This window comes from Carcharhinus amblyrhynchos, chromosome 8 (assembly GCF_965287045.1).
Source record: "Carcharhinus amblyrhynchos chromosome 8, sCarAmb.v2.hapA, whole genome shotgun sequence".
Classification (NCBI taxonomy): Eukaryota; Metazoa; Chordata; class Chondrichthyes; order Carcharhiniformes; family Carcharhinidae; genus Carcharhinus; species Carcharhinus amblyrhynchos.
In genome coordinates, this window is record NC_137331.1 from 44,748,293 (window position 1) to 44,775,958 (window position 27,666).

At 43.3% G+C, this 27,666-nt stretch overlaps 1 protein-coding gene across 2 annotated transcripts in view; it reads left to right on the forward strand.

Annotated features, from left to right (window-relative positions):
• The first annotated feature begins 7,118 nt into the window (after positions 1–7,118).
• The window catches only part of dpy19l1l (dpy-19-like 1, like (H. sapiens)), an 80,836-nt gene continuing 60,288 nt past the window's right edge, over positions 7,119–27,666 (forward strand). The window contains exons 1-9 of one of the 2 annotated variants that reach the window (XM_080193984.1): positions 7,119–7,564; positions 8,788–8,812; positions 12,182–12,269; positions 14,193–14,330; positions 15,032–15,152; positions 15,244–15,337; positions 22,560–22,617; positions 26,323–26,414; positions 26,524–26,623. In XM_080193984.1, the coding sequence (XP_080050110.1) occupies positions 7,333–7,564; positions 8,788–8,812; positions 12,182–12,269; positions 14,193–14,330; positions 15,032–15,152; positions 15,244–15,337; positions 22,560–22,617; positions 26,323–26,414; positions 26,524–26,623 (948 nt within the window). In that variant the 5' untranslated portion in view covers positions 7,119–7,332. The remainder of the gene's footprint in view (positions 7,565–8,787; positions 8,813–12,181; positions 12,270–14,192; positions 14,331–15,031; positions 15,153–15,243; positions 15,338–22,559; positions 22,618–26,322; positions 26,415–26,523; positions 26,624–27,666) is intronic. The other variant, XM_080193983.1, reaches the window with a different exon arrangement.

The window sequence follows — 27,666 nt, forward strand, 5'->3', positions numbered from 1 at the left end:
TATTTTGAGCAGCCAGTTTTCACACAGCAAGATCCCACAAAAGCAATGAATGAAATGATCAGATAACCTGTGTTAGATGTTGGCCGCGTACAAAGCTTCAAATGGTTCCTCCTAGAGGTCTTTCTAAATAAGATTTGAACCTTATTTAGTAACCTGACAGACAATATGAACAGAACTAAGAGATGAGCTCACTCTCCCCTCGCTCTGGATAGTCTCATCATTTGCAGAGCTGGATAACTACAATGAGAGTACTACTTCCCTCCAGATCATCAAGCTGGGCTTTAACCAGGCACCAACCCTCAGCTGTAACCAGGGCCATTCTCATCCTCCATTGAGACTCATCCATTGACTGTATAAATCACACTCAGCAAATGTCTTCATCTGTCATTGTCATCATCACCACCAGGAACAACAATTTTTTTTAGCTCCTTTAGATAGGAAATCATCTCAGGGATCTATATAGAGTGTTAGAACACAAATTACACCATCGCAGGTGAGGTGGTGCATTACACCATCGCATGTGAGGTGGCATGTTACACCATCGCAGGTGGATAAGGGGGGACAATGATGTCTGTGGGTAGTGGGGGGGGTGGATAAGGGGGACATACGCACATCACTGCCCCCCTTATCCACATCCCCCGCTACCCAGACCGATTGCCAACCCTGCCCTCTCCCCCCACTGATCGCCCGCAGAGTGGCAGCAAACCCCTCTGCCCATCTGCCCCACCCCCACTAGAGATTGATCTGCCCCCCCTGCCCCCCACCACCAGAGATCGATCTGGCCCCCCCCAGAGATCCATCTGATCTGCCTCCCTCCTCCCCCCACCAACAGAGATCCATCTGACCTCACTCCCCTCCTCCCCCCACCACTAGAGAATGATCTGATCCACCTCCACCCCCATCCCCACCACTGATCTGAATCAGACAGCAGTTGGATTCACTGAACACGCTCTTCAGAGGCTGGAGCACCCGACTCAGACTTTTATTCAGCAGGTCCCTAAAACCGCATTCCGGATTGGTAAATGCAATGGTAAAGGGGGAAATGCTGATAGAGTTGGGCAGGCAGTTCATTAATTCAATTAAATTCATTCAAATGCATTAAAATTATCATTGCGCCTGATTAGGGTGCAGAACGGATCCCTGCCATTTGCGGGTCTCGGTAAAGTCGCAATCTGCTCGGACTCGGGTGCAGATTGCGATAAGAATCTCACACCCGATTTTACCATGATTTTGCACCTGAAAACAGTGCAAATTGTTGGTGAAATCAGGCCCTACATTGCACCATCACAGGTGCGACTGTGCATTCCACCAACACAGGTGAGACATTACACCATGGCAGGTAAACTGTTATTACACCATCGCTGGTGATGCTGTGCATTACACCTTTGCAGGTGGGGCTGTACATTACACCATCGCAGATGAGGCTGTGCATTAAACCACCGCAGGTGAGGCTGTACATTGCATCATCGCAGATGAGACTGCACGTTACACCATCGCAGGTAATATTGTTATTACACCACCGCAGGGGAGGCTGCGCGTTACGCTGTCGCAGGGAAGGCTGCACATTGCACCAAAACAACCCTAATTTTTAACAAGATTTACTGTGGTTACTCTCAGTCACCTTCCTTTGCTGGACATTTATTCCTTAAGCAAGCTCACTAACACAGATTAATTGTTCATTAATCCCATTGCTGATTGTAGGATTTTACTGAATATAAACTGATTGTCTCATTTTCGACTCACAGCAACAATTCATCAAAAATGTTTGATTTGCTATAAAGCGCTCGGGGCCATCCGAAGGGTACAAAATTATCAATACAAATTCTTTTTCTTTCTCCCCCAATGACGGCAGGAGAAGTTTCAGCCCTTCTATCCCAGTCAATGTGGTTTATTGCCCAGAACACAACTGCAGTGGGAGTTCACAATGTTGCTTAGATCTCCCAGTAGACATCTGGCTTTGAAAGATCAAAGACATTACAGTAACTCATGCAGGTCCCTGTGTTGCTGCAGCCATCATTCTTGCTGCTGTTTAGATTCACAACATTCACATCCCCAATCCAACACTTTCATCTTTACAGCTGGTCTATTTTTTAAAAAGTGGATTATTCACCTTCATTATTCCATATGTCCACATCGCTGCTCTTAATTCTGGTTTCAGTTTCCATGCTAACTCTTTATTTTATTCTCCTCTCAGGATATTAACTGTTTCCCAGATTATAAATTGGTTTCTATTTTTGCTTTATTAATTTTCTGCCTCTGTTCCACTTCCCCTTCAACAGTTTCCCATTTGACTTTTTGGAGTCGATTTTGGGATGATTATTTGTTGCTTCCTGTCCTCATTTTCATTGGTGCTGAGCTATCTATTTCCTGCACACTTATCCAATATCATATTAGCAAATTATTGGGCAGGAATTCAAGAAAGTGAGCTTGCATCTCTGCTAGTTTTGAAATCAGCTCAGACACTGACAGCTCACAGTGGATCTGTAGCTACAGTCAGAGTGGATTGATATCTACAGTCAGACTGAGTCCATATTTACAGTCAGACTAAGTCCATATTTACAGGTAGGCTGGATCTATATTTACATGATGTGGGTATGCCGGCGTTGGACTGGCGTAAACACAGTAAAAAGTCTGACAACACCAGGTTTTAGTCCAACCGATTTATTTGATAATAGACTCACAAGCTTTCGGGGTTAGTCCCTTTGTCACCTGAAAAGTCCAACCGATTTATCAAATAAATCGGTTGGACTAAAACCTGGTGTTGTCAGACTTTTTCTATATTTACAGGCAGGCTGGATCTTCGTTTACAGCAAGCTGGATCTATATTTACAGGCAGGCTGGATCTTTATTTACAGACATGCTGGATCTTTATTTACAGACATGCTGGATCTATATTTACAGACAGGCTGGATCTATATTTACAGGCAGGCTGGGTCTATATCCACCGTCAGACTGGATCAGTAATCTGCAGTCAGACTGGATCTATATTTATAGTCAGACTTGATCTACATTTACAGTCAGGTTGGGTCTATATCCACAGTCAGACCGGATCTACATTTACAGTCAGACTGGATCTATATACCAGTTTTGGAGCTGGACAGCAGCTGGGGTCACTGTGGAGCATCTGCGAGGTGGAAAGTACTGTGGATAGCACAAATGGAGAGGTCATCAAACCAAAGATTCTGACTCCACAGGCAGGATGGGAATGGGTGACCACAGGTAGAGCAAGAGGGCTAGGCAGGCAGTGCAAAACAGATATACTGTTTTGGATACTGTTAAGGGGAATGGCTTCTCAGGGGAAAACAGCAGCAGCCAAATTTATTGCACTCTGATTTGCTCTGTTGCAGAGGGGAGGAACATTGTCATGGAAATGCAATAGTTATTGAGAATTCAATTGAAGGGGAAATAGAGAGGTGTTTCTGTGGCTGCAAATAAGACTCCAGGATGGTATGTCCTTCCTGGTGTTAGGGTCAAAGTTGTCTTGGAGTGGCTGCAGGACATTCTGAAGGGGCAGGGTGAATAGCCAGCTGTCATGGTACACATTGGTACAAATGACATAGATAAAAGAAGGGATGAGGTCCTAAAAGCAGAATATGGGGAGATTGGAAACAAGCTGAAAAGTAGGACCTCAAAGGTAGTGATCTCAAGATTACTACCAGTGCCACGTGCTATTCAGAGTGGAAACCGCAGGACATAACGCGTGAATACATGGCTGGAAATGGCTGAATCCCATCGTCAGGTTCCCATTTTAAAACAAAATTCTGTCTCAGAATTACCATAAATATGAAGAGGTTTGAGGTATGCACAAAGAATATTTGCTGATGATATTTTCATGAACAAGTGCTTGTGTAGGATTTTGGATTCCACGTGATGGAGTTACTATCAGCAGAGAATCAATGATGGGTTGGAGTGTGAGAGAAGGGCAATGAACATGAACCCATTTCACAGCAAACAAGAGTTTCAGCTCCTCACATCCCAGACACACAGACCCTTCTTTCAATTCCCTGCTAACATCACTTTACCCATAGCCAATCCCTCTGAGTGAGATTTTAAACAGCTCAGTCCTTCCCCCAACTGCAGCCTCCCCCTCCTGTCCTATCCCCTTCCCTCCTCTCCTCAGAGCAATGAGAATCCAGGCATTACTTCATCCCCTCTCCTCCCTCTTCTTCAATTCCTTCCATCCCCTCGTCCCACTTCTTCCTCCAACTCGTAATTCTTCCCTTACCTTTCCTCCCCATTTCACCATGTTCTCCTCCTTTCCTCCCTCCTCATTACTCTCCCTCCCTCTTCCTCCCTCCTCGCCTCTTCCTTCACATCCCCTATATTCCCACCTCCCTCACACTCTGCTAATCACTCCGGTCATTATCTTCCTCCTAAAGATTCAGGTTGTCTTCAGTCTCAGAGACATTCATGGGTAGTGGAATTACAATGCCCTACATCATTCAGCATCTTTGCTATTTCAGAATCCCTGTTTTCCCTTTCGCTGGTCTGTTTAAAAACGAGAAACTGTCATGATGTCACCAATAAAGCTGTTATTCCTTCATCCAAATGAAACAAATGAGATCATTCCAATTTTCCTGAACTTTGGATCCTATTGGTTGTGTCTGTGAGTGATGCCAGCGCACTGGAGGTTGGGTTCAGTGCCAGTTTCCAGCAGCGACTAGCTCTGTGCTGATTAAAGACTGGGTGCTGTGTGTTAGAGAACTATGGGCGGGCAAACTCTGCAAGGAGCTGCCCACTCAGGGGTCCACACAAAAGCTTGTCAGCCAGTCCAGTGATTGTGATCTTGAGCAAGGTGGCAGAGTCAGAGCAGTATTACCATCTTGCCTTCTCTTCCTGTGAGCCAATAAAGCAAAGTCAAATACAGCTCTTACACCAAATATTGGCTTGCAGAGAAACACAGAAACTAGAAACAGGAATAGGCCATTCAGCCCTTCCAGCCTGCTCCGCCATTCACTTGGCCCCTGCTGTGCATGTGTAATACTTCACCACAATGGCCACGGCTGGAATTCTCCCATCCCGCCTGCCATTGGAAGTTTAGCGGATGGGTTATGGACAACGTGAAACGTCATTGACAGTCGGGCAGGAATTTCTGACTTTTAGACCAGTGCTGCCGGAAAATTCCACCCTACATCCCTTTGAATGATCAAAACATCAGCCAATAATCTAATCCTTCCCACTCAAAAAAAGCCAAACATGACAATGAGTTCATGAAGCTCACACCAATGATTTCATGAACTAACTTGCACACAGACGAATGTTGCATTGGCAAAATAAACTGCAAAGTGATGAAAACAAGTACACTGGCAAAGATGAAAAAAATCACCTGAAGTTTTGGGAGGAGCAGAGATGTCAGGAGGTGTCAGTGAATAGAAAGCGATTGCTTTACCTGGACTTCTCTGCCACCTAGTGATTAGATAGCAGCATTGAGGAATGAGTGGCAGAGAAATGTGCAGGGCTGTGGGAAAGGAGCTGGTATCCGATTGGATAGTTCTTTCAAAGAGCCAGCACAGGAATGATGAGCTGAATGGTCTCATTATGTATCATCCTCTGACTCGGCTGATTAATGTTCTCATTGCAGACACTGGGAAGGTAAAGGTTAAACGGGTATGCAATTGGATGAATAGTTCCACTGGTTTGCTGACTGACTAAACAAATGGTACTCTGACGTAAGAATTAAAATAACCATCAGAAAGATTTGGGATAGTTCAGAATTCTCAGTCATGCCACAATGTTATGCAATGTGGCAAATCTCTGTTTCAGTATATTTCTGACAGGAGTGATGAGCAGAGGGAAGGGCGAATATAGGGGATATGGACGAAGAGGAGGGAGGGGAAGGAGAGGAAGAGGGGGGAGAGTAACGAGGAGGGCATGGTGAAGAGGGGAGGAAAGGAGGAAGAATTAGGAGTTGGGGGAGGGAGTGGGAGGAGGGGATGGAAGGAATTGAGGGAGAGGGATGAGGGAGGAGAGGGGAGGAAGGAGTGCAGGAAGAGGGCAGGACAGAGGGTTAGTAAGCTCCCATCCCTCTCGCTCTTTCCAAATGATGAAAGGGCCCAGTAATGTAGGTGTAGGGATTATAGTTTCACTGATGGGGGAGTTACAAATCAAAAGCTGTTAATATAAGATTGAATTACCTTTTCACACACACTTTGCCTGATGGTAAGTCCTGATTTATTATCAGCTGTTGCTTCACTGAAGCCATTTTAATGGCAGTAACTTTTTCACCAATCATTAATCAATTAGATTGGAAATTCAGGAACAATTTCGTTATCCAGAGAGTGAAAAGCATCTGGAAATTGCTACCAATGTTCATGTCAGCTCTTTTCAGACACTGTAACTGTTAAGCCAGGAAAAAGGGTGGCACCAGAGGGTCACTATTAAAGGAGCGTTGCACTGTCAGAGGGTCAGTACTGAGGGAGTGCCGCACTGTCAGAGGGTCAGTACTGAGGGAGTGCCGCACTGTCAGAGGGTCAGTACTGAGGGAGTGCCGCACTGTCAGAGGGTCAGTACTGAGGGAGTGCCGCACTGTCAGAGGGTCAGTACTGAGGGAGTGCCGCACTGTCAGAGGGTCAGTGCTGAGGGAGTGCCGCACTGTCAGAGGGTCAGTGCTGAGGGAGTGCCGCACTGTCAGAGGGTCAGTGCTGAGGGAGTGCCGCACTGTCAGAGGGTCAGTGCTGAGGGAGTGCCGCACTGTCAGAGGGTCAGTGCTGAGGGAGTGCCGCACTGTCAGAGGGTCAGTGCTGAGGGAGTGCCGCACTGTCAGAGGGTCAGTGCTGAGGGAGTGCCGCACTGTCAGAGGGTCAGTACTGAGGGAGTGCCGCACTGTCAGAGAGTTAGTACTGAGGGAGTGCCGCACTGTCAGAGGGTCAGTACTGAGGGAGTGCCGCACTGTCAGAGAGTTAGTACTGAGGGAGTGCCGCACTGTCAGAGGGTCAGTACTGAGGGAGTGCCGCACTGTCAGAGGGTCAGTACTGAGGGGGTGCCGCACTGTCAGAGGGTCAGGAGGACCATACTAGTGGCTAGCGGGGTGATGGCTGTGGACATTTAATTGCTCGGGAGAAGGGAGGTTCTAGGAGGAGGAAGCTGTTCAGGACAGCTGGTTGTCTGGTTGCCAGTGCGCTCCGCTGTCCCGGGGCTGGGAGGTCTGCTCGCGCTGTAGCTCCCGGCTTGGGGGGCTCCTCTTGTGGAGCCGCTGCTCTCCTTGTTGTTGGGATGTTGCCGTGGTGACGGGGCCTGTTCCCCGGGCAGAGTGAACAGAGCCTTGGCTGCAGCCCACACTTACACACCCGGACTGCGGCTGGGCTTCGGCCCGGGAGCAGCAGGAGCCCCGACATGGCAGTGAAGACCCGGAGCCGGGCCCCGGCCGAGGACAGGGAGCGCTGCCCCCATCCCAGCAGCAGGCCCAAAGCCTCCAGCCCGCGGCGGGAGCGCCCGAAAGACGGCGCCGCCAACAAGAACAAATCCACCACCATGGGGCACTCCGGGAAATGGGTCTCCGGCATCCGGGGGCCGCTGGGGCTCAGCGAGTCGGCACTCAGCTGCTTGGGAACCACCATCCTGCTGGGTGAGGGGGAGAGGAGAGGGGTGGGGGGGAGGAGGTGAAAGGGCCAGGGATGATTGGGGCGGGGGAGGAGATGGAGAGGAGGGGTAAGGAGAACGGAAGGGGGGACTGGGGATAGGAGCATTGAGAGGGTGGAGGAGAGGGAAGATGAGACAATGAGTTTAGGGGATGGGTAAGAGGAAATGAGGACTGTAGCCGGAGAATGGTACCAGGAAGGGAGAGGAGGAGGAGGGGAATTCAGTGGTAGGGGGAATCGAGGCAATGAGAGGAGACATTTCGGGACAGTAGGGGAAGGGTTGTGATGAAGTATGGGGAGAGTAAAAGGAGACGAGGCTGTTAGTCACTCTCCTTGAGAGGGGCATGGGGCGAGTTTTTATTTATTAGTGTCCCACATAGGCGTACGTTGACACTGCAAAAGTTACTGTGAAAATCCTCTAGTCGCCACACTCCGGCGCTTGTTCAGGTACACTGAGGGAGAGTTTAGGGTAGCCAATGCACCTAACCAGCATCTTTCAGACTGTGGGAGGAAAGCGGAGCACCAGAGGAAACCCAAACAGACACAGGGAGAATGTGCAAACTCTGCACAGATGGTGACACAAGCCAAGAATCAACCTGGAGTCCCTGGCCATGTGAGACAGTTGATCTAGGTGCTATGCCTCTGTGCTGCCCTATAGCGGAAGGGCATTGGGGAATTGTGAAAGTAAATGAGGAGTGAGATGAAGAGGAAAGACTAAAGGAAGAAGAATTTGATAGATAAAGGCAGAAGGTGCAGAGAGGGGATAAAGAGACAGGGAGGAAGAAAAGGGAAGTGTTTATATTGGTTGTGTTCTTATTGACCTTTGTGTTCAATAATCAGGGGATAGGGATTTAAAGCTGTTGGTGGAAGAATTATTTGGGAATGCAAAATTAATTTCGCCCAAATGATTAGTGGGGATCTGGAGCTCCCTGCTTAAAGAGGCTAAAGTACTCATCACATTTTTTAAAATGCTTGGATCGATACTTCTAGTGTTGTAATCTACAAGCTGCAAAGTGGATTAGACTGGATAACATTGTCAGTTGGTATATACATGATGGGCTGAATGGCTTCTTCCTGAGCCATAAACCTCCCATGTTTCTAACACAGCTTTTAATATTTGATATGTATTTGCTGGAAAAGAATGGGTCGGAAACTTTAGAACAATTTCCGGGACTTTTTTTTAACCTTCTACTGATATGCTCTGTTACAGCTATCATTGCAGGAATTTTACATTGGTAAGTGTTAGCTGATTCCTTTACAAATCTGTATTTTGAGATTAGTTTTGGTGGTCTAATATTTTGTATAGTTATTGATGTTTTCTAGTAAATGAGTTTTAGCCTCAAGAACCTGTTGGATTTCCCTCTGATTTGTCACTTAGTATTTAATTTATAACCACACTTGAGGGAAAATTAAAAGTTACTTAACATAGGACTGAGGAATTGAAGCTGCTCTACCATTCAATAAGATTATGGCTGATCTGGTTATTATTTTAACTTCACTTTTGGACCTGTAACACTATAATCTTCAACTCCCTTGTTGAGGAGAAATCTAAGTTAGCCTTGAGTATATTCAATGACCCAGCCTCCACTGCTGTCTATAAGTGATACAAATTGCTGGAAATACTCAGCATGGTGGCACAATGGTTGGCACTGCTGCCTCGCAGCGCCAGGGACTCTGGTACATTTCCGGCCTTGGGTGACTGTGCAGAGAGTGCATGTTCTCCTCTGTCTGTGTGAGTTTCCTCCAGGTCTTCTGGTTTCTTTTCACACTCCAAAGATGTGCGGTTTAGGTGGGTTAGCCATTATAAATTGTCCCTTAATCCCCAAAGGTGTGTCAATTAGATGAATTGGCCATGCTAAATGTGTGGGGTTATGAGGATAGGGCATGGGGTGGGTCTGGGTAAGATGTTCCTTTGGAGAGAGACGATGCAGACTCAATGGGCCGAACAGCCACCTCCTGCACTGTAGGAAGTCTATGGTTCTAAGTCTGGCAGCATTTGTGGAGAGAGAGACTCAGTGTTAACTTGTCAGGTTCTGACCTTGCATCAGAATATTGCATTTCCATGGTGCTAGTCACCAATTTAAATCAGACCAGTGTCAAATACCGTAAAAAAAAACTAATAGTTAGGTCACCAGATACCCATAGGCTGACCATTGACAATTTAACTTAACGATCACCACACCTCAGGCAAGGGTCAAGGATGAGAAGGCCCCAGCCAGCACAGGAATTGAACCTGTGCTGTTGACATCACTCTGCATCACAAACTCGCTGTCCAGCCAACTGAGCTAACTGGCCCCCATTGTTAAAAACTATTTACTAATCAGCAGACAAGGTCATGCAGACATGTTTTTGAAATATTTGGCACATGATGAGCTTTAGATAAGAGTGCAGATAAAATTACGGCTTTATGCCTGGGATATCCTAGCTGGCAACATCAGCTGATGATGAAAAACCACTCTGTGTTCAGTCCAGCTACTTATTTTTCTCGGAGTTTAGGGGAATAGAGTTAGGATGTGTAAATCTGATCTAAATAGATATTCCAATTTTCCCAGTTACCCACAGTTACCAGGTTAATTTGTTACAGCATATTGTTAAGTGCAATAGTGCTAATATTTGCTTTTTCCCCATAGCTGGTTGTATAACATGTAACAGGAAATGTCAGTTTAAACAATTTAACTCTTTTGTTTATATTTTGGTGATGATTTCTGTCAAATTAACTGCAGGTCAGAGTTTTATCCTACTGGGAAATTAAAAGAGAGATTGGGGAATTCTGCTTTTGGATGGAGATTGGAGAATAACCATTAGGAGAAATACAAAATGATATTGAAAGAGGACGAAAAGAAGATTGGGGTGTCAAGAGAGAACTGGAAGGAAAAAGCTCAGAGGTCTGGCAGCATCTATGGAGAGAGAAAGAGTTAATGTTCAAGTCTGTTTCCGGACACAAAACATTAACTTTATTTCTCTTCACAGATGCTGCCAGACCTGCTGAGTTAACCAGCATTTTCTGTTTTTGTTTCAGATTTGCAGCATCTGCAGTATTTTGCTTTTATTTTAGAGAACTGAAAGAGTCTAGTGCATCAGTACAATACTGTAATAGAAAGAGGAATAGGAAAGGAAGAGGTCTAAACCCTTGGGAATCCAAATGAAGACTGAGTACAACAGAGGAGATAATTAATGTGATAAAATGTCTGCATTCGGAATGTTATCAGAGAAATGTTCCATCTGAAGCGCATGCCCTGTGTCATTTGTGCACCTCATGCTGCAGTTAGGATACTAGCTCAGTAAAGGAACTGAATGTTAATCCGTTCCTTGAGAGTGCAAGTGTACCCAGAAACAAAGGAAGAATGATGTGGCATCGTTGTGAGGGTGTAGTAAACAGTATATTTTCTCCATTCAAGAGGACTTGGAGGATAAGCCAGGTGACTACAGAATAGTTAATCTTAATTCATTTGAGGAAAATCCTAATTCAATCAGGAAGTCTTTAGAAATGTGTGCTGAACAGGGAGCATCAGCACCCATTTGTTAGATGTGTCATTTTTGACAGATGTGAAAAAAATTAATGATTTGAATTTCACAATATAAGGATATCCAGAAGTGTTCCACAGCCAATGAAGTACTGTTGAAGTGTACTCTCTGTAATGTAGGAAGTGCGGCAGCTAATTTTCATATGGCAAACTCGCACAGTAAGATAAACAATTAGCTAATTTGTTCTAGTTTTTTGAGGAATAACAAGATCCGAGAACAAAAGAGAATCAGCAGCACGTGATTTGGAAACCAAGTTTTGAACAAGGGCCAGGCAGGAAGATTATTTCTGCTACATGTTATGTGATAGTAGGTGTGGTAACTAAGGTTGGACTGCTAGAAAAATAATTTGCAGCAGTAAGGAGAAGGTATCAAACTTGTCATCTGAAAAGTTGAGATCAAGTGGCTTGTTTTGTGTGTCTGATCTTGGAAAATAAAAAATCCACTAATTTAAGCATTTCCCCAGAGCGCGATGTGTGTTTTAAATCCTGCAGTTTCACTGCAATTAATTTGCTTGCATTGAGTTCGCTTATTGACTGACTATGTCTTTTTTGCTGCTTCTTGTATTTGATCTTCCAACAGTGAGAGATTGAAGACATTCAAATATTGTTAGAAAGCTGTTGTCCAGCAAAGTACACAATTCTTAGCTTGTCAGAGTAAATACTGAAAGGCTATTTCACCCCTGTCTGGAGAAGATAATAACTCGGATTCAACCCAGGATATGGGGTCAGCCATTTCGAATTGAAAGAAGGAGAAGCTTCTTCACTGAGCATTCAGAATCTTTGCAGTACTCTATCCCAGAGATGAGGATGTTCATTCGTCACATATACTCATGGCTCAAACTGAATAAAAGGATATGGGGAAGAGAAAAAGTGGAAATGAGGGAGAAGTTTAGCTATGACCTTATTGAATGTTGGAGTAGGTTTGAGGGGTTATATAGTCTATCATAGGTCCTAATTCCAATGCTAACCACCATGCCATTGATAGCATGTGACTGGTTAATCAGCAGCTATATCATGGACCTTTTTTCAACACTGGAAGCAATGTCTATTCCATTCTAATTTTGCTCTCATTTGCCTTAGGTACCATATATCAAGTCTTTTTGAAAACAATCGACACTTCTCTCACCTTTCTACACTAGAAAGGGAAATGGCTTTTCGCACTGAGATGGTAAGCATTGCTTTGTATTACAATGTTGAGCCTCCAAGTCCCCAGGATAGCTAGCCTACTTGATATGTCACCTCGCCTGATCAGGCAGCTAAATGGCAGTCAAGATGTTAGGTCATCAAACATCTGAATTAGAAATTATCAGCTGACACAATTTCTAATTCCCATTGAACTGTTAATTCTACCCTGTTTCTCTAATTGCGAGCTCCCAAAGCCTCCTCCACTTTCAGGGAACAACTGCAGGTGAATTGTGCTCATGAAAATGAGAGGTTATTAAAAATAAGTTTGCATTCTTAAAAGAAGATTGATGTTATTTGTTATTGTTACAATGGGGGAAACTTACCATCCACATTCCTGCTATTTCTTTCCCTTAGCTGTGCTCTGCATCTGCCCACAATAATACGACTGAATTGGCTACTGTGATCTCTGCCACGTAGAATGACAAGGGCAGCAGACATATGGAAACACCACCACCTGCAAGTTCCCCTCCAAGTCACTCACCATCCGGACTTGGAATTATGTTGCAGTTCCTTCACTATCACTGGTTCAAAATCCTGGAACTCCATCCTTAATAGCACCATGGGTGTTTCTGCCATGCATGGATTTCAGCAGTTCAAAAAGGCAGCTCATCACCACCTTTTCGAGGACAGTTAACGATGAGCAGTAAACATCGGCCAAGCCAGCAACACTCACATCCCTTAAACTAATGTAAAACAAAACTATGTGGTACGCATAGCCTCACTGTGAACCCAGTCCATGAAAATGGAGGTAGTTTGATTCCGTGTTACCTACCCAGTAAAAATAAGTTAAAGACCAGGGATGGACTGTTCCACTGGAAACCTACTACTGATATTTCTAATCATCAGCTGGTTACATTGCTGTTGAAATTGTTTTCCTGTCCCATTGGATGCCACGGAATAATGTGATGCCAGTGTTGGACTGGGTAGGCACAGTAAGTAGTCTCACAACACCAGGTTAGAGTCCTAACAGATTTATTTGGCAGCACGAGCTTTTGGAGTGCTGTTCTTTCTTCAGATGATGAAGGAGCAGTGCTCCGAAAGCTTGTGCTACCAAATAAACTTGTTGGGACTTTAACCTGGTGTTGTGAGACTACTTACCATGGAATAATGTGTTAAAGAACATGAATTGGGGAAGGTTAACCTATAGGGACATGAGTGAAGCTGGAAATGTTTAAGAGCATTAAGTTTTTGTCAATCTGTGTGGGCAATGGTAAAAGATCCAAGAGCAGTAAAATCCAGCTGGAAGTGCTGTGATGTGGAACTCCCTGATTGTAATGGACAGGGGTGATAGCACAGATGTTGATGGCAATGTGTGGGTCTGTGTGTGTAAGGTATGTCTAGCCTTCCTGTACAGAGGCCACCATCATCAGCTGATTAAATATCAGGAAACCAAACCAAATGAAATTGTGATTTAAAAAAAAAATCAAATTGACATTTTGCCATTCTTCAACTTCTAAAGCAGAAGCTGCAATGCAGAAAGGGAGGGCCATTAAACATCATTGTCAGCAAATGATCACAGAATTGAAAATCGTGTGGGATAGAATGATTTTGATCATTGATTTGTATTATAGTGACGGGCCTCCAAGTCCCCAGGATAGCTAGCCTACCTGACGTCACCTCACCAGATCAGATAGCTAAATGGCAGTCAAGATGTTAGGTCACCAAACACCTGAATTAGAAATTATCAGCTGACACAATTTCTAATCCCCATTGGTCTGTTAATTCTACCCTGTTTCTCTAATAGGAGGGGGTTTGCAAGCCTCCAAAATCCCCTTCACTTCCAGGGAACAGCTGTTTTTCCATAGAATGATGGTGGAATGGTTGGAAAGCAGTGTTGGCAATCTTTTTGTTTGTGGATAAGTCTGCTTTGTCATGTAATGCTCCTAAATATCTTTTCTGCTTTTAGGGCTTGTATTATTCTTTCTTTAAGACCATAATTGAAGCACCTTCATTCTGTGAAGGTTTAAGCTACATAATGAATGATCGCTTGACTGAATATCCTTTGGTTATCAATACCTTGAAACGATTCAATCTTTATCCAGAGGTAGGTTTTCTGCTGAATTTACCATGTGGTTTCAAATTATAGAATCCTTACTGTGCAAAAGGAGGCCATTTAGTCTATCAAGTCTGCACTCGGCTAACCAGAAATGACCACTGTTCCATTGTGCCACCTCAAGGCCAACATTACATTGCACTCCTGTTTATGTAGCAGGATAGGCAAAGTGAGCGTTGAATGATGAGGAGATTCAAGTATCCTTTAGCATTCTCTGCTCAGCTCTGCCTCATCAACTGCACTCTGCACAAACTGTAACATTCAGAACTTCATTTGTGCTCTATCTTGTACACCAATTGCCCTTGCCTCACTGACCTCCAAGCTTGCAGCACAAACTATCTTTTGTGCTCAGGTTCTGGAAATGGTGCAAACCCATCACATTCTGACTAAGCTGGGACTTCCACAATGGCTATGCGTTTCAGTGTGACTGGAAAAAAGAATTATTGTGGTAATGTTGCTGACAACAGTATGACTGGCTCATTAACAATTATTGTCTTGTATTTTAAATCCAAATGTTAGAATTCTATTTAATGCCTGGGTGATAGCATCATAAATGGGGCTTTATTAGTTAAAGGACTAGTGTCTAAGATATTATTTCCAGATGTGCTTTGTGTGGAAACACCCATGAGGTGAAGTGTCTCGTTTAAAATTGCCATTTATATCATGGAAAATCTGATTTCCTCTCTGGGTAGGTAGTGCTAGGCAGCTGGTATCGCATTTACATTGCCGTTGCAGACATTCTTGGCATTTCAACTAAAATGTGCTGGCGTGTGGACCGAGGGAAAGGATTCAGTCCTGTGGAGAGTTGTGAAGGCAAGTTCTTAAAATTTGGCAATTTTTAATTCCCTATTTGTAAATGTTAGTGCAGATAGTGAACTTAAAGTTGTTTATTCTTGTTTGACAGGAATGGGAGACCCTGCCTACTTTTATGTAACATTTGTTTTTATTTTAAATGGGCTGATGATGTCGGTGTTTTTCTTGTATGGAACATTTTTGAGGTAAGGATATTACAGTGTCATTAACAGATAAAGTGGGATTGAAATGATGATTTTTCTGCTGAAGCCCAATATTTGCATTACAAGATGTGTTGGAGCAGCTATTTAGTAATGAACCAATAATAGCTAGGGAGCATATGGGATGAATGGATCAATGACTGAATTTAAGAGATGCTCTTATTGTCTCTGAGAGAGCTTTCTAGAAGTTCTTCTGAATAACTAACTAAAGGCATTTAAGACACAGTGAATATATTGTCACCTTTTGTAAATTGTGTTCTGGAGGTTGCATTTGTTTGAATCTGGGTAAAATGTGGGTTAATGCATATTGAGTCTCAAGTCTGGCTGCAGAATTGTGCATAATTGATTTTGTTATCAACTGTGAAATTATTTGAATGATGACTGGTATTCCTGACCTTCTGTGCTTGGTTAAGTCCCTCCTCTTACTCCCAAAAACATTCCAATCATAAAATAACCCATGACTCCTGTTGATTATAAAGCATTCTGGGACATCTGAAGGCCGTGAATGGTACAATATCAATCCTAGATACTAGCAGACAATTATGAAACAGTACTTCAGCAAAGAATGCCTTAGACGGTGAGAATAAATGTACTCTTTTGCTTGCTGTACATGAGCATCTCCAGGTTTTGTAAATCTGCCAGGGTCTTCAGTGAGTGCACTCATTGGTACAATTCTGATCAGTTAACTCAGTTTCCACACTGAATTTTATATGTTAACAACAGCAAGAGCCTCTCTTGTGTGTGTATTTTCGAAATCTCAGGTTTTAATTGACAAAATACAAAACCTGGGCTGATTTGTAATGCATCTTAACTTGGCAGATGCACTTCATCTTCCTAGTGTGGCCAGTAGGAAAAGCTTAATCAGAATTTAATATGAGGAGGCGATAAAGTTGTTTTATTTATAAAGAGCTTTCTCAGTTGTTTCTCTCACTGCAATCAGGAGTATCCTAGGCAATTTTAAATGACAAGTAGTGTTTAGTAGTCACAGAACTAGAAAGGAAGCCATTCAGCGTGTCATATCTCTGCTGGGTTGATTCTTTAAGAGAGCTGTTGGTCCCACATCCGTTGCTCTTTCCCCATCATCCTGCACCATTCTCCTTTCCAAATATTTCCCCAATTCCCCCCTTTTAAAGCTATTGTTGAATCTGCTTCCCTTTCAGGCAGCACATTCCTGATCACGGTTTTTTAAAAAAAAAGTCGCATTTCCTTTTTGATACTTAAAGCAGTTCAAATAGAAAGCAACAATGTGTTTTCTCAGTTAACTCCCTGAATTGTGGAGTAGTTTGCTGAACTGGGCAGGGGAAAGCAGCAGGATTTTTAGGCCCGCTGAAAGTTAATTCCTTTTCAATGATTCTAGAGCAGGATCTCTGCCTGCTGCTTCCTGTACTGCTGCTCATCATGTCAGGATGGATTGGCTGCTTTTAGATTATAGTTTCTTAATAGCCTGATAGAGTTGTGTCTTTTATTGTAACTCTCCACAGCATTTAAAAAGAAACTCCTGGAAGATTATTAGTTGGAGGAGAGGCAACAGCTTTGGAGCCCTCTTTCAGTCCAGTGCATCTGCTGTGTGAACTAACAGTTCACAAATATAATCTTCAAAATTAATGCTGTGTTGGAAACAACTATTTATCAAATTAATAGTGATTTGTCATTTAATTGTCTGCTTCCTCCTCCTTCCCCTCATTTCCCTCCCTCTCCAATAAAAGAGGCACTGTAACTAATAGAACCTTCCTCTTTCCTTCCCTTACACTGCCCCATCCCCGCTAGTTACCCATCTCTTTATATGAATTGAGCAGAATGTACAGACTTTAACTTAATGAATGGAATTATCCTTTGTGTGTCTGGAAAGGTCCATGGTGCCTAGGTAGAACATAAAATGTGAATGATTGTCTTCAAGTAGTTTACCTTCACGTTATACCTCAGGCAGCATTGAGTTGCAGAGGTTCGGGCCAGAATTTTCAGGTGTTCGCTCCAGTGGGATCTACTGGTTCTGCCGACAGTGAACCCACAGTGAGGGGTGCATTCAGTGGGAAGCCCTGTTGACAATGGCAGTAAGAAGTCTCACAACACCAGGTTAAAGTCCAACAGGTTTATTTGGCAGCTCAAGCTTTCATCAAATGAGCAAAGAGCTGTGTTCACAAACAGGGCATATACAGACACAAACTTGGTTTACAAGATAATGGTTGGAATGCGAATCTTTACAGCTAATCAAGTCTTAAAGCTACACACATTGTGAGTGGAGAGAGGGCCAAACACAGGTTAAACAGGAGTGTATTGTTTCCAGCCAGGGTGGTTAGTGAGATTTTGCAAGCCCAGGCAAGTCGTGAGAGTTACAGATAGTGTGACGTGAACCCAAGATCCCGGTTGAGCCCGTCCTCATGTGCGGAACTTGGCTATCAGTTTCTGCTTAGTGATTCTGTGTCGTCATGTATTGTGAAGGCCGCCTTGGACAACGTTTCCCCAAAGATCAGAGGCTGAATGCCCGTGACCGCTGAAGTGTTCCCCGACTGGAAGGGAACACTCCTGCCTAGTGATTGTCAAGCGGTGTTCATTCATCCATTGCTGTAGTGTTTACATGGTCTCCCCAGTGTATCATGCCTCAGGATATCCTTTCCTGCAGCGTATCAGGTAGATAACCTTGGCTGAGTTGCAACTGTATATACCGTGTACCTGGTGATGGTGTTCTCATGTGAGATGATGGTATCCGTGCCGATGATCTGGCATTTCTTGCTGTGGCAGGGTTGTGTGGTGTCGTGGTCACTGTTCTCCTGAAGGCTGGGTAATTTGCTGTGGATATGGTCTGTTTGAGGTTATGCGGTTTTTTTGAAGGCAAGAAGTGGTGGTGTGGGGATGGCCTTGGCAAGATGCTCGTCTTCATTGATGACATGTTGAAGGCTCCGGAGAAGATGTCGTAGCTTCTCCCTCCCGGGGAAGTACTGGATGATGAAGGATACTCTCTGCAATGTCCCGTGTTTGACTTCTGAGAAGGTCGATGCAGTTTATGAGGATGAACATTTCGCTGAGGACATCCCCGCACCCCGAGTTCTTACCTTCAAACAACCGCACAACCTCCACAGACCATTGTCTGCAGCAAACTATCCAGCCTTCAGGAAAACAGTGACTACGACACCACGCAACCCTGCCATAACAACCTCTGCAAGACGTGCCAGACCATCGATACGGATGCGATTATCTCATGTGAGAACACTATCCACCAGGTGCATAGTATATACTGTTGCGACTCAGCCAACGTTGTCTACCTGATGTGTTGCAGGAAAGGATGTCCCGAGGCATGGTACATTGCGGAAACCGTGCAGACGCTATGACAATAGATGAATGAACAACACTTGACAATCGCCAAGCAGAAGTGTTTCCTTCCAGTCAAGGACACTTCAGCAGTCACGGACATTCAACCTGTGGTTTTTGGTAAGCGCTCCCCAAGGCAGCCTTCATGACATGCGACAACGCAGAATTGCTGAGCCAAATTCTGCACACATGAGGACAGGCTCAACCGGGATCTTGGGTTCATGTCACTCTATCTGTAACCCCCACGACTTGCCTGGGTTTGCAAAATCTCACTAACTGTCCTGGCTGGAGACGATACACAACTCATTAACCTGTGCTTAACCCTCTCTCCATTCACATTGTCTGTACCTTTAAGACTTGATTAGCTGTAAAGACTCGCATTCCAACCATTATCTTGTAAATTGAGTTTGTGTCTGTATATGCCCTGTTTGTGAACACAGCTCTTCACTCACCTGATGGAGGAGACTGAGACTCTGAAAGCTTGTGCTGCCAAATAAACCTGTTGAATTTTAACCTGGTGTTATGAGACTTCTTACTGTGCTTACCCCAGTCCAACATCGGCATCTCCACATCATGACAGTGGTAGGGCCAGAAGGTCCTATCATTGGCCACTGGGCTTTACCACCATGAAACACATGGTAGATTGGGTGGAAAATCCCACTTTGTGTCTCGGTTCTACCCTTAAGTGATAAAGAGAACAACTTCGGGACATCCCAAAGCACTTTACAGCCATTTAATTAATTTTGAAATGCAATTACTGATGTATTGTGGGAAATGCCCCCAAAAAGCAGTATGTGATAAATGGTTAATTTATTATTGATGGTGATGGTGAAGGGCGGCACGGTAGTACGGTAGTTAGCACTGCTGCTTCACAGCTCCAGGGACCTGGGTTCAATTCCCGGCTTGGGTCATTGTCTGTATGGAGTTTGCACATTCTCCTCGTGTCTGCATGGGTTTCCTCCGGGTACTCCAGTTTCCCCCCACAGTCCAAAGATGTGTGGGTTAGGTTGATTTGGTCATGCCAAAAATTACCCTTAGTGCCCTGAGATGCGTAGGTTAGAGGGATTATTGGGTAAATATGTAGGGATGTGGGGGTAGGGCCTAGGTGGGATTGTGGTTGGTGCAGACTTGATGGGCCGAATGGCCTCTTTCTGTACTGTAGGGATTCTATGGCTGGTGAATATTGGCCTGGCACTTCAAGTAGTACGTGTGACATTTTACATTATGGTGAAGGGGAGGAAGATTATTTGAAGTGTTGGTGTTGAGGAATGTTTGAGTTAATACTGGCTGGCAGGTGGGTTAGAGGAGACTTAGATTCAGTCTGTGCAAGTATCAATCTAGGCAAAGTGTAAGCATTTCTTTGCTACAAAGTGAATGAAGGAAAGACTGTACAAAAGTAGTACTTGTTTTATTTGAATGAAGTTTGTGCTTCAGCCCTGGTGAGCCTGGTGATGTGTATTTTTTGACATTAGTGTTGTAATGAAACTATTTCTTGGTTTAAATTGTGTGCAGTGATTTAATGTGGAGCGGATTGAACAGTGCAGAATGATGTGCTGAACTCCACCAGAGGGCACTCCTGTTGGACAAATCCGAATCATAGCGTGTACTGGAATAGATAGCTCTTTCAGCCATTGTGTTTTAGTGAACTGAAAGCAGCTTTTCCCCTTGAAGCTGGATGTTGTGTTCTGTGCATTGAGGGTTGGAAACCCCATGGTGTGTTGTAAGTTTGTATTTAAAATATTTGTTCTATATTCATAAAGTCCAAACATTCTGCTCAATTCATTACTATTACAGGATACTTAATCATAATTTTGTGATGGTTTTTCTGTCACAGCATTAATTTTCCGTATAATGTTGTTGGTGAATAGACATTTCACACCAGATTGAAGGGTACCTCCAACGGTGGTGTCTCCATCCGGCAGATACTCTTCAAGGAGTTTAATTTTAGAGGCATTGGAGAGTTACAAGAACTACACAAAGTCATAAAAGCAGTCACTTGGTTCTAATTGTGAGAGATATTGTCTATTGTCTGACAGGAGAGAAGGTGGTGGAGTGGCTGACCAAGAAGTCCTGGCGCATGTTGTGAGTGGCCAGTCATGTTGGAGATAAATATGATATGTTGATGCATTTCTGTACCTGTGATGACTCGTATTAAACTGAGAAGGAAGCAAGTCTCCAGGGTGAAGAGCAACCTATGTTATAATGTGTTCATGTCTTTTGGATGTCCCAAAGTATTTCACAGCATATGAATTGTGCTTTAGTCACAAAAAAAGCAATCATCCTGTATACAACCATGTTTCCCAAATGGCAAATGAATAAATGAGTACTTACTCTGCTGCTGACAGACTGGAATCCACAAGGTGGGTGCAAAGGACCAGGGAGAGCTCCCCAGTGTCCTGGTTAACATTCACCACTCAACCAGAGAGAACGCACAGAATGTCCCCGCTTGTGGACAAGAACATAACTAGAGGTCATCATCATTATGTGAGAGTCCCAAAGAAATCTAGTAGGGAATTCAGAAGGAACAGCTTTGTCCAAATGTTGTGAATGGGGATGGGAGGGATGTGCAGTTTTCCTAGCCCCACTACTCCATCGGTCAGACCATTAGTTTAAAGTTCAACTTACTCACCAAAATGGCCAATTATTTACCATCACTTCTGTTAGTTCCAGAATAAAGAGAGACTTTAACATAGCGATTGATTTATTCAAAAACAAAAATAATTTTTGATAAATTGCAAGAACTTGTTAACTGAATTTTGATGTGGCAGAACAACCATCTATATCTTCTTAAAAATTCCTCAGCGTGTACACAAACACAGGCAAGGGAAGGACACAGACATAGTCTCTGTGGAGGTGGGCAGTAGGTTTGCTGCTGTTAATCTGGAGTTCCCTGTGTGAAGACAGGCTGCTGTTCCCTGTAGATGTCTAGAGGTTCTTTCCAATGAAGCTTTAACATGGAAGAGAAAGTGGAAGTGGATCAATTTTTCTTGTCTCAGCTTTTCAGGTTTCCAATTGTAGATGAGTTGTACTCAGGAGAGGATTCTTTGGCATGGGTTGATAACCACACAGAATTTCAGGCAAGGCAGGAAGATGAGCTGGGCATCTTTTTACTTTCTCAGTTCAGTCCAAACTAAACTCAAAAAACCATTGTGTTCAAAACAAGTTCAAAATTTAGAGCTTGTCTCTTGTGGTTTCCAGCAAGTCACTAGCCTCTGCTTTTTATCAATTATATTTCCCCCTAAAGTGAACAGCTTTTTCCCCCTCAGTGCCATTCTGGTTTGGTGATTTCTTTGCAAAAGAACATGTGTTTGACAGCCCAAGGTGAACTTGTGACCATCTTTAAAACAAAATCCAAGTAATTCAATGTCTCCAAATTTTAAAAGAAACATCCAGTTTGTCATTTTCTCAACACAATGGTGAGGATGTGGGACGTGCTCCCACAAAGAGCAATGGAAGTGAATACTATTGATACGTTTAAAAGGAAACTAAAGAGACAAACAAGGGAAGAAGGATAAATTTAGATGAGAAAAGATGGAGAGAAGACTCTCCAATGAAGCACAAACCCGTTGGGCCAAATGGGCTCTTTCTGTGGCATATATCCTGGGAATTCTCTAAAACCGATATCAGCAACGCAAAATATCCTGAACATGAGGCTGATTTCTCTAATGGGATGATTTTGTGTGCAAGCTGGCTGCTGTGATTGGGACTAAGTGACTACATTACAGAAGGTGCACACAAAAGATTCAGCAAAGGCTGAGGCTGGAGAGCATACCTTCAAATGCTGTTTATACCCTATTGAAGAGGGGTTTCATTAAGATAATGCTTATAAACCCATGAAATCTCAAGGAATGCATTGCTCAGTGTGCAGAGATGAAGTTGAAACTGTTGTCTTCTTTTCCAGTGGAAGCAGGTTTGGTGGAGTGATCACTGTCATTTGCTTTTTTTTTAACCATGGTGAGGTAAGTAAAAGTTAATTTTACAAATTCCTTATAGTTTTCAATCTTTACCTTAGTATCTCTTGTATTTGAACATTTGCCTTTGGCAAGGGAATTTGGGAATGTTGCATTAGGCTGTTATGGGCTGCTTCATTGGAGGAGCTGTGGCTCATACCAAACACTTGGATCATTAGTGAACGGTTTCACTTCTGACCTAATGGTGGTGTCAGTAAAGCTTCAACTCATCCAAAGTGCTGGAGAATGCGTCCTCAACCCTTTTCTGTTCCCAACCCGTGCACCTTCCCTGTCGTCTTTGAATACCACCAGCTCCTCATGTCCCAGTGTGTTATTATGAACTTTCACATCTAGTTTTCCAGCGAGGGCTTTGCTAAGAACTGTTGTAACTCGTTACATGCGTGGCTGGGAGTGTTGAGCATTGCTGGGACCAAAGCATTTTAAATAAAATGTCGGAACCACTGTGCCAAGATAGAGAAGAATCCGATAAAGTCACCCGGTCGTGCTTGCCGCAAGATCGGAAAATCCCACCTGAGGTCAATAGACTGTTGCGTGGTCCACTCCCTGCCCACTATGGTTCCCATGGTGGGCAGGATGAGGAAATTTTGCCCAATATGTTTTTGTACCTACCTTTGCTCTTACAGGAGTCTAATGTTTCTCTTTGGGATAGAGAACATGTAAACTTTACTTTCAGTGTCACATCAGTGATTCACATTATTATAAGCAAATTTAGTAAATATACACTAATAGATAAACTGTGAGTCAATAAACTATGTATTTGTGTGCCTTTTTATATTCCACTAACACCAGGATTCAAATCTTAATTTTAGACCAGAAGGTGAAACAAATGTTTCAAGTTTTGGGAACAATAAGCAGTCAGTTTATGATCTTAATCTTTGCCCACCCAGATCCGCAGTTTATGTTAATGGCCACATTAGTATAATGTCAGTTATATGTCAGGAATAGTCAGCTCATTCACAAGTCAAAAATGTTAATATAGATTCTGACTGAACGTGGATCATCTGTTTAAAATATGTCAGTTAATTTTATTCTCCATTTTAAGCTCAGCATCTGGAAGTAATCGAGTTGTTCATTTTAATTTAGTAATTCCCTTATCCATCTCCATATGCTGATTTCCTCAAATGGAATGCAGGATATTCCAGCCCACTGACATGACAAATGTTGCTGCTCTTTGATCGATCTGCCAAGGACCACACTTAGAGCAGAAATTTTGAGCTATTTTCCTGTGTCCTTGCCCCTCTCCCAGCTCCTTGAAGCTTTTTACTGGGGCACAGTTTCAGAGGAGCCAGTCGCTTTCTGGTACCATCCCAAGATGCTTTAGTTCACATGGGAGCATTAAGAACAAACGTCAGGCTATTTGACGGTACGAGCAGGGGAACCAAACAAGTCTCCTCCTGTCCCCGGCTAACAGCCACACAAAGAAGTGGGAAGATTGTGATGAGTGACTTCTGGAGCTAAATTGCATTTTTCTGTTTTTCTATTTAGTGCCTTCTAATGAACTAATTTACCTTGCTGAGCATTCTAATGAAATAAATTCTCTAAGCACAAATGTATCTAGCAACAGCAGAAAGCTGAAATTAAAGCAGAAAATGCTGGCAATATTCAGTGGATCTAGTGAAATCTTTGGTGAGAGAAACCAAGTGAATGGTTCCATTCTGGTGCAAGGTCATTGACCTGATTGTATTAATTCTGTCTCCACCAATGCTGCCTGACCTGCTGAGTATTTCCAAAATTTTCTTCAATATCCATAGTTTTAGCTTTTGCATGGGAAAATTAAACTTGTTTTTTAATTAGTTTGGTAAATTCTGGAGTACGTGTGAGCAGATACACAGCATGGTGATCATTGATTTGCATGTTTAAAAAAAACTACAAAAGAGTCTTAAAGCCTGGCTGAGCCTTTGGATATAAAAGTTGAGAAGTAATGGGCAGGAGGTGCACCAAGTTTCCTGATGAGTAAGGTGGCCAGGGCCTTGTTCCCAATTGAGGAGTGGTTTCCTGAGGTTGGCCGGTAGAGTACAGATTCTGATGCAGGGTTGTTCAGTGATTAGTGAAGATGGAGATAGAACATTAGAGCGCAGTACAGGCCCTTCGGCCCTTGATGTTGCGCCGACCAGTGGAATCAATCTAATGACCCTCTAACCTAAACTATTCCAATGTTATCCATATGCCTATCCACTGACTATTTGAATGCCCTTAAAGTTGGCGAGTCCACAACTGCTGCAGGCAGGGCATTCCACGCCTTTACTACCCTCTGAGTAAAAAACCTACCTCTGACATCCGTCCTATAACTACCATCCCTTAATTTAAAGCTATGTCCCTCGTGTTAGCCATCACCATCCGAGGAGAAAAGCTCTCACTGCCCACCCTATCCAATCCTCTGATCATCTTGTATGCCTCAATTTGGTCATCTCGTAACCTCTCTAATGAAAATAATCTCAAGTCCCTCAGCCTTTCCTCATAAGACCTTCCCACCATACCAGGCAACATCCTGGTAAACCTCCTCTGCACCCTTTCCAATGCCTCCACATCTTTCTTGTAATGCGGCGGCCAGAACTGTAAGCAATACTCCAAGTGCGGCCGCACCAGAGTTTTGTACAGTTGTAACATGACCTCACAGCTCCCAAGTTCAATCCCTCCACCAATAAAAGCTAACACACCGTACGCCTTCTTAACAACCTTATCAACCTGGGTGCCAACTTTCAGGGAGCTATGCACGTGTACCCCAAGATCTTTCTGCTTGATCTGTGGTTTGTAACCGAGCAAAGTCTTGGCATTTAAATGATTTAACAAGTGCCTGTCACCTTCAAGTATCTTGGAGCATGTTAACAGCCAGTAGATTTTGTTTGAAATTAGTTATTTTGCACACAGCATCATTCTATAAACAGGAATGAGATGAACGACCAAGTTATTTCTGTATTGCGTAGTGTTAATTGAGGAATAAAAGCTGATCAGGAAACAAGGGGGAACTCTCATCTTGTGCATAGATCTCTGATCTAGAAAGCAGATGGACCTGTGTTCAAGATCTCATCTGAAAGACTGCACCAACAAAAATGCAGCACTCCCTTGGTACAGTGCTAAAGTGTTGGCCTAAATGATCTGTTGTGGGGCTTGAAACCACAACCTGTGCCTCCTGGGTAAAACCTAATCACTGAGCCACACATGCAATCAAATGAATTGTTGAGGATAGACTGAACTCAGCTCTAGCCCAGGCTACCAGTGTGTGCTGTCAAAGTTTAGCTCTGAATCATGGCTATTTGTCTGAAGTGCTGCAAGGCACAACACAGCATCCCAACACCTTCAGGACAGGAGGGAAGAGAAATGGGTGAGGAAAAGAAAAAATGCCAGCAAGTTAGAGAGGATATAAATGCAATTTGATTGCAGCAACAATGCTGCTTTATTTAAATTCATCCTTCTGATTCTCCTGCATTTTTGCCTATTATCTTTCTATGACGTTTTGACTGATGGTGAATAATTGAACACTTTCTCAACATCTTTCCATTGGTCAAAGTGTTATTATCAACTGGAACATCAAGCTGAGTATCTGGGAGAATGCTACCAGGCGCTGAGAATATTGTTCCCATGTGCATGGGATGCAGCAAGTGGTTCATTTGGTGAAAGGTCAATACTTGAGTAACATATTGGATTTTAATTTACTGAGAAACTATATGCTGAGCAGCTGTGCTTTTGTTTTAGTGCACAAGAGTCATGTGGACCCCTCCTCTCCGTGAGAGCTTCTCCTACCCATTCCTAATCTTGCAGATGCTGCTTTTAACTCGCATACTAAGGTACTAACCCACATCTTCCTGTTTGAAAATTCCTTGTTACATTGAGTACATGTGCAATCACAATTAATATCTACATTTAAACATTTTATGCATATTTTTCTTTCAATAGAAGAGTCTGTGTGGAAAAAAAGACCTTGGCTGCATTTTGTATTGCGACCATCTTATTCCTACTTCCATGGCAGTTTGCACAGTTTGTGCTACTGACACAGGTAAGGAATATTGATGGAAATTCTGAAAAGGGTGAGATTTCCTTTCCAACACTAAAAGAAAGAGTTTAATTCTATAAATTAAAAGTAACTGACAACAATGAACATTTTTGTGCAGTGTAGTGTCATCTTAGTTTTTATGTAGAAACATTAACTGAAATTGGTGTTTATGCTAATTTGAGGTTTCAATTTTAAGATCTTGAACTTTCTAACTACATAAAATCCTACATTGAAAACTTTAGACAATTTCATGAGTAGCTAATGTTCTTTTGCGATTCTGTGTTTTGGGCCAAATGACTAAACTCTTGTCACATTGTAGACTCGTTCCTGCTTTAATAAGATGTCATCGTGCAGACCTGACTACCTAATTGCTGAGATTTTCCAGCCCCTCCTGCAGTGAGCCATTGGCCACCAGCAAGATCATCCAGTCCCGTCACAGTCTGCGGGCTTTTGCGTGGCTTGTCCACCTTGTCTTCAAGGAACCTATCATGGTGGGGGGCAGGGATTGGGAGAGTGGTGGGGGGACTGAAAGATATACTGAGAAAGCACAGGGTCCCATCTGTCGCTTGTAGATCTACAATTTACATTATTAACATATTCCCACTTGGCCGGAAGCAGATTTGTGAAGCACATGGTATGTTTTTGTATGGTATTGTATTTAATAATTAATTCAAATTGATGTACCATGCTGAGGGGGTTAGAATACATAGCAATAACTTTGGTGCTCTGTCTGGTTAAACTATAACAGCCCTGATGGCCCCTAGGGTGTTGCTCCTGAATAGTTTATAGTTCAGAGCATTGTTTCTCATATATTATTTGTGCTGTGCTAATGTCACCACTTTATCTCTAGTTGCAGCCTCATTTATCAGTCAGGCAGGCATAAAGATGAAAGAATGGTAAGCTAATGGAGTTGGGGGTTGTGGTGGATTCATTGCCATCTGATGAGCTTGTCTGAATTTGGCCCAGTTTGAAGGACTGATTGAAATTTACGAGTCTCTGGGGGAGAGTGGATTTTAGTAAAATAAGACAGGATCTGGCCAAGCTAG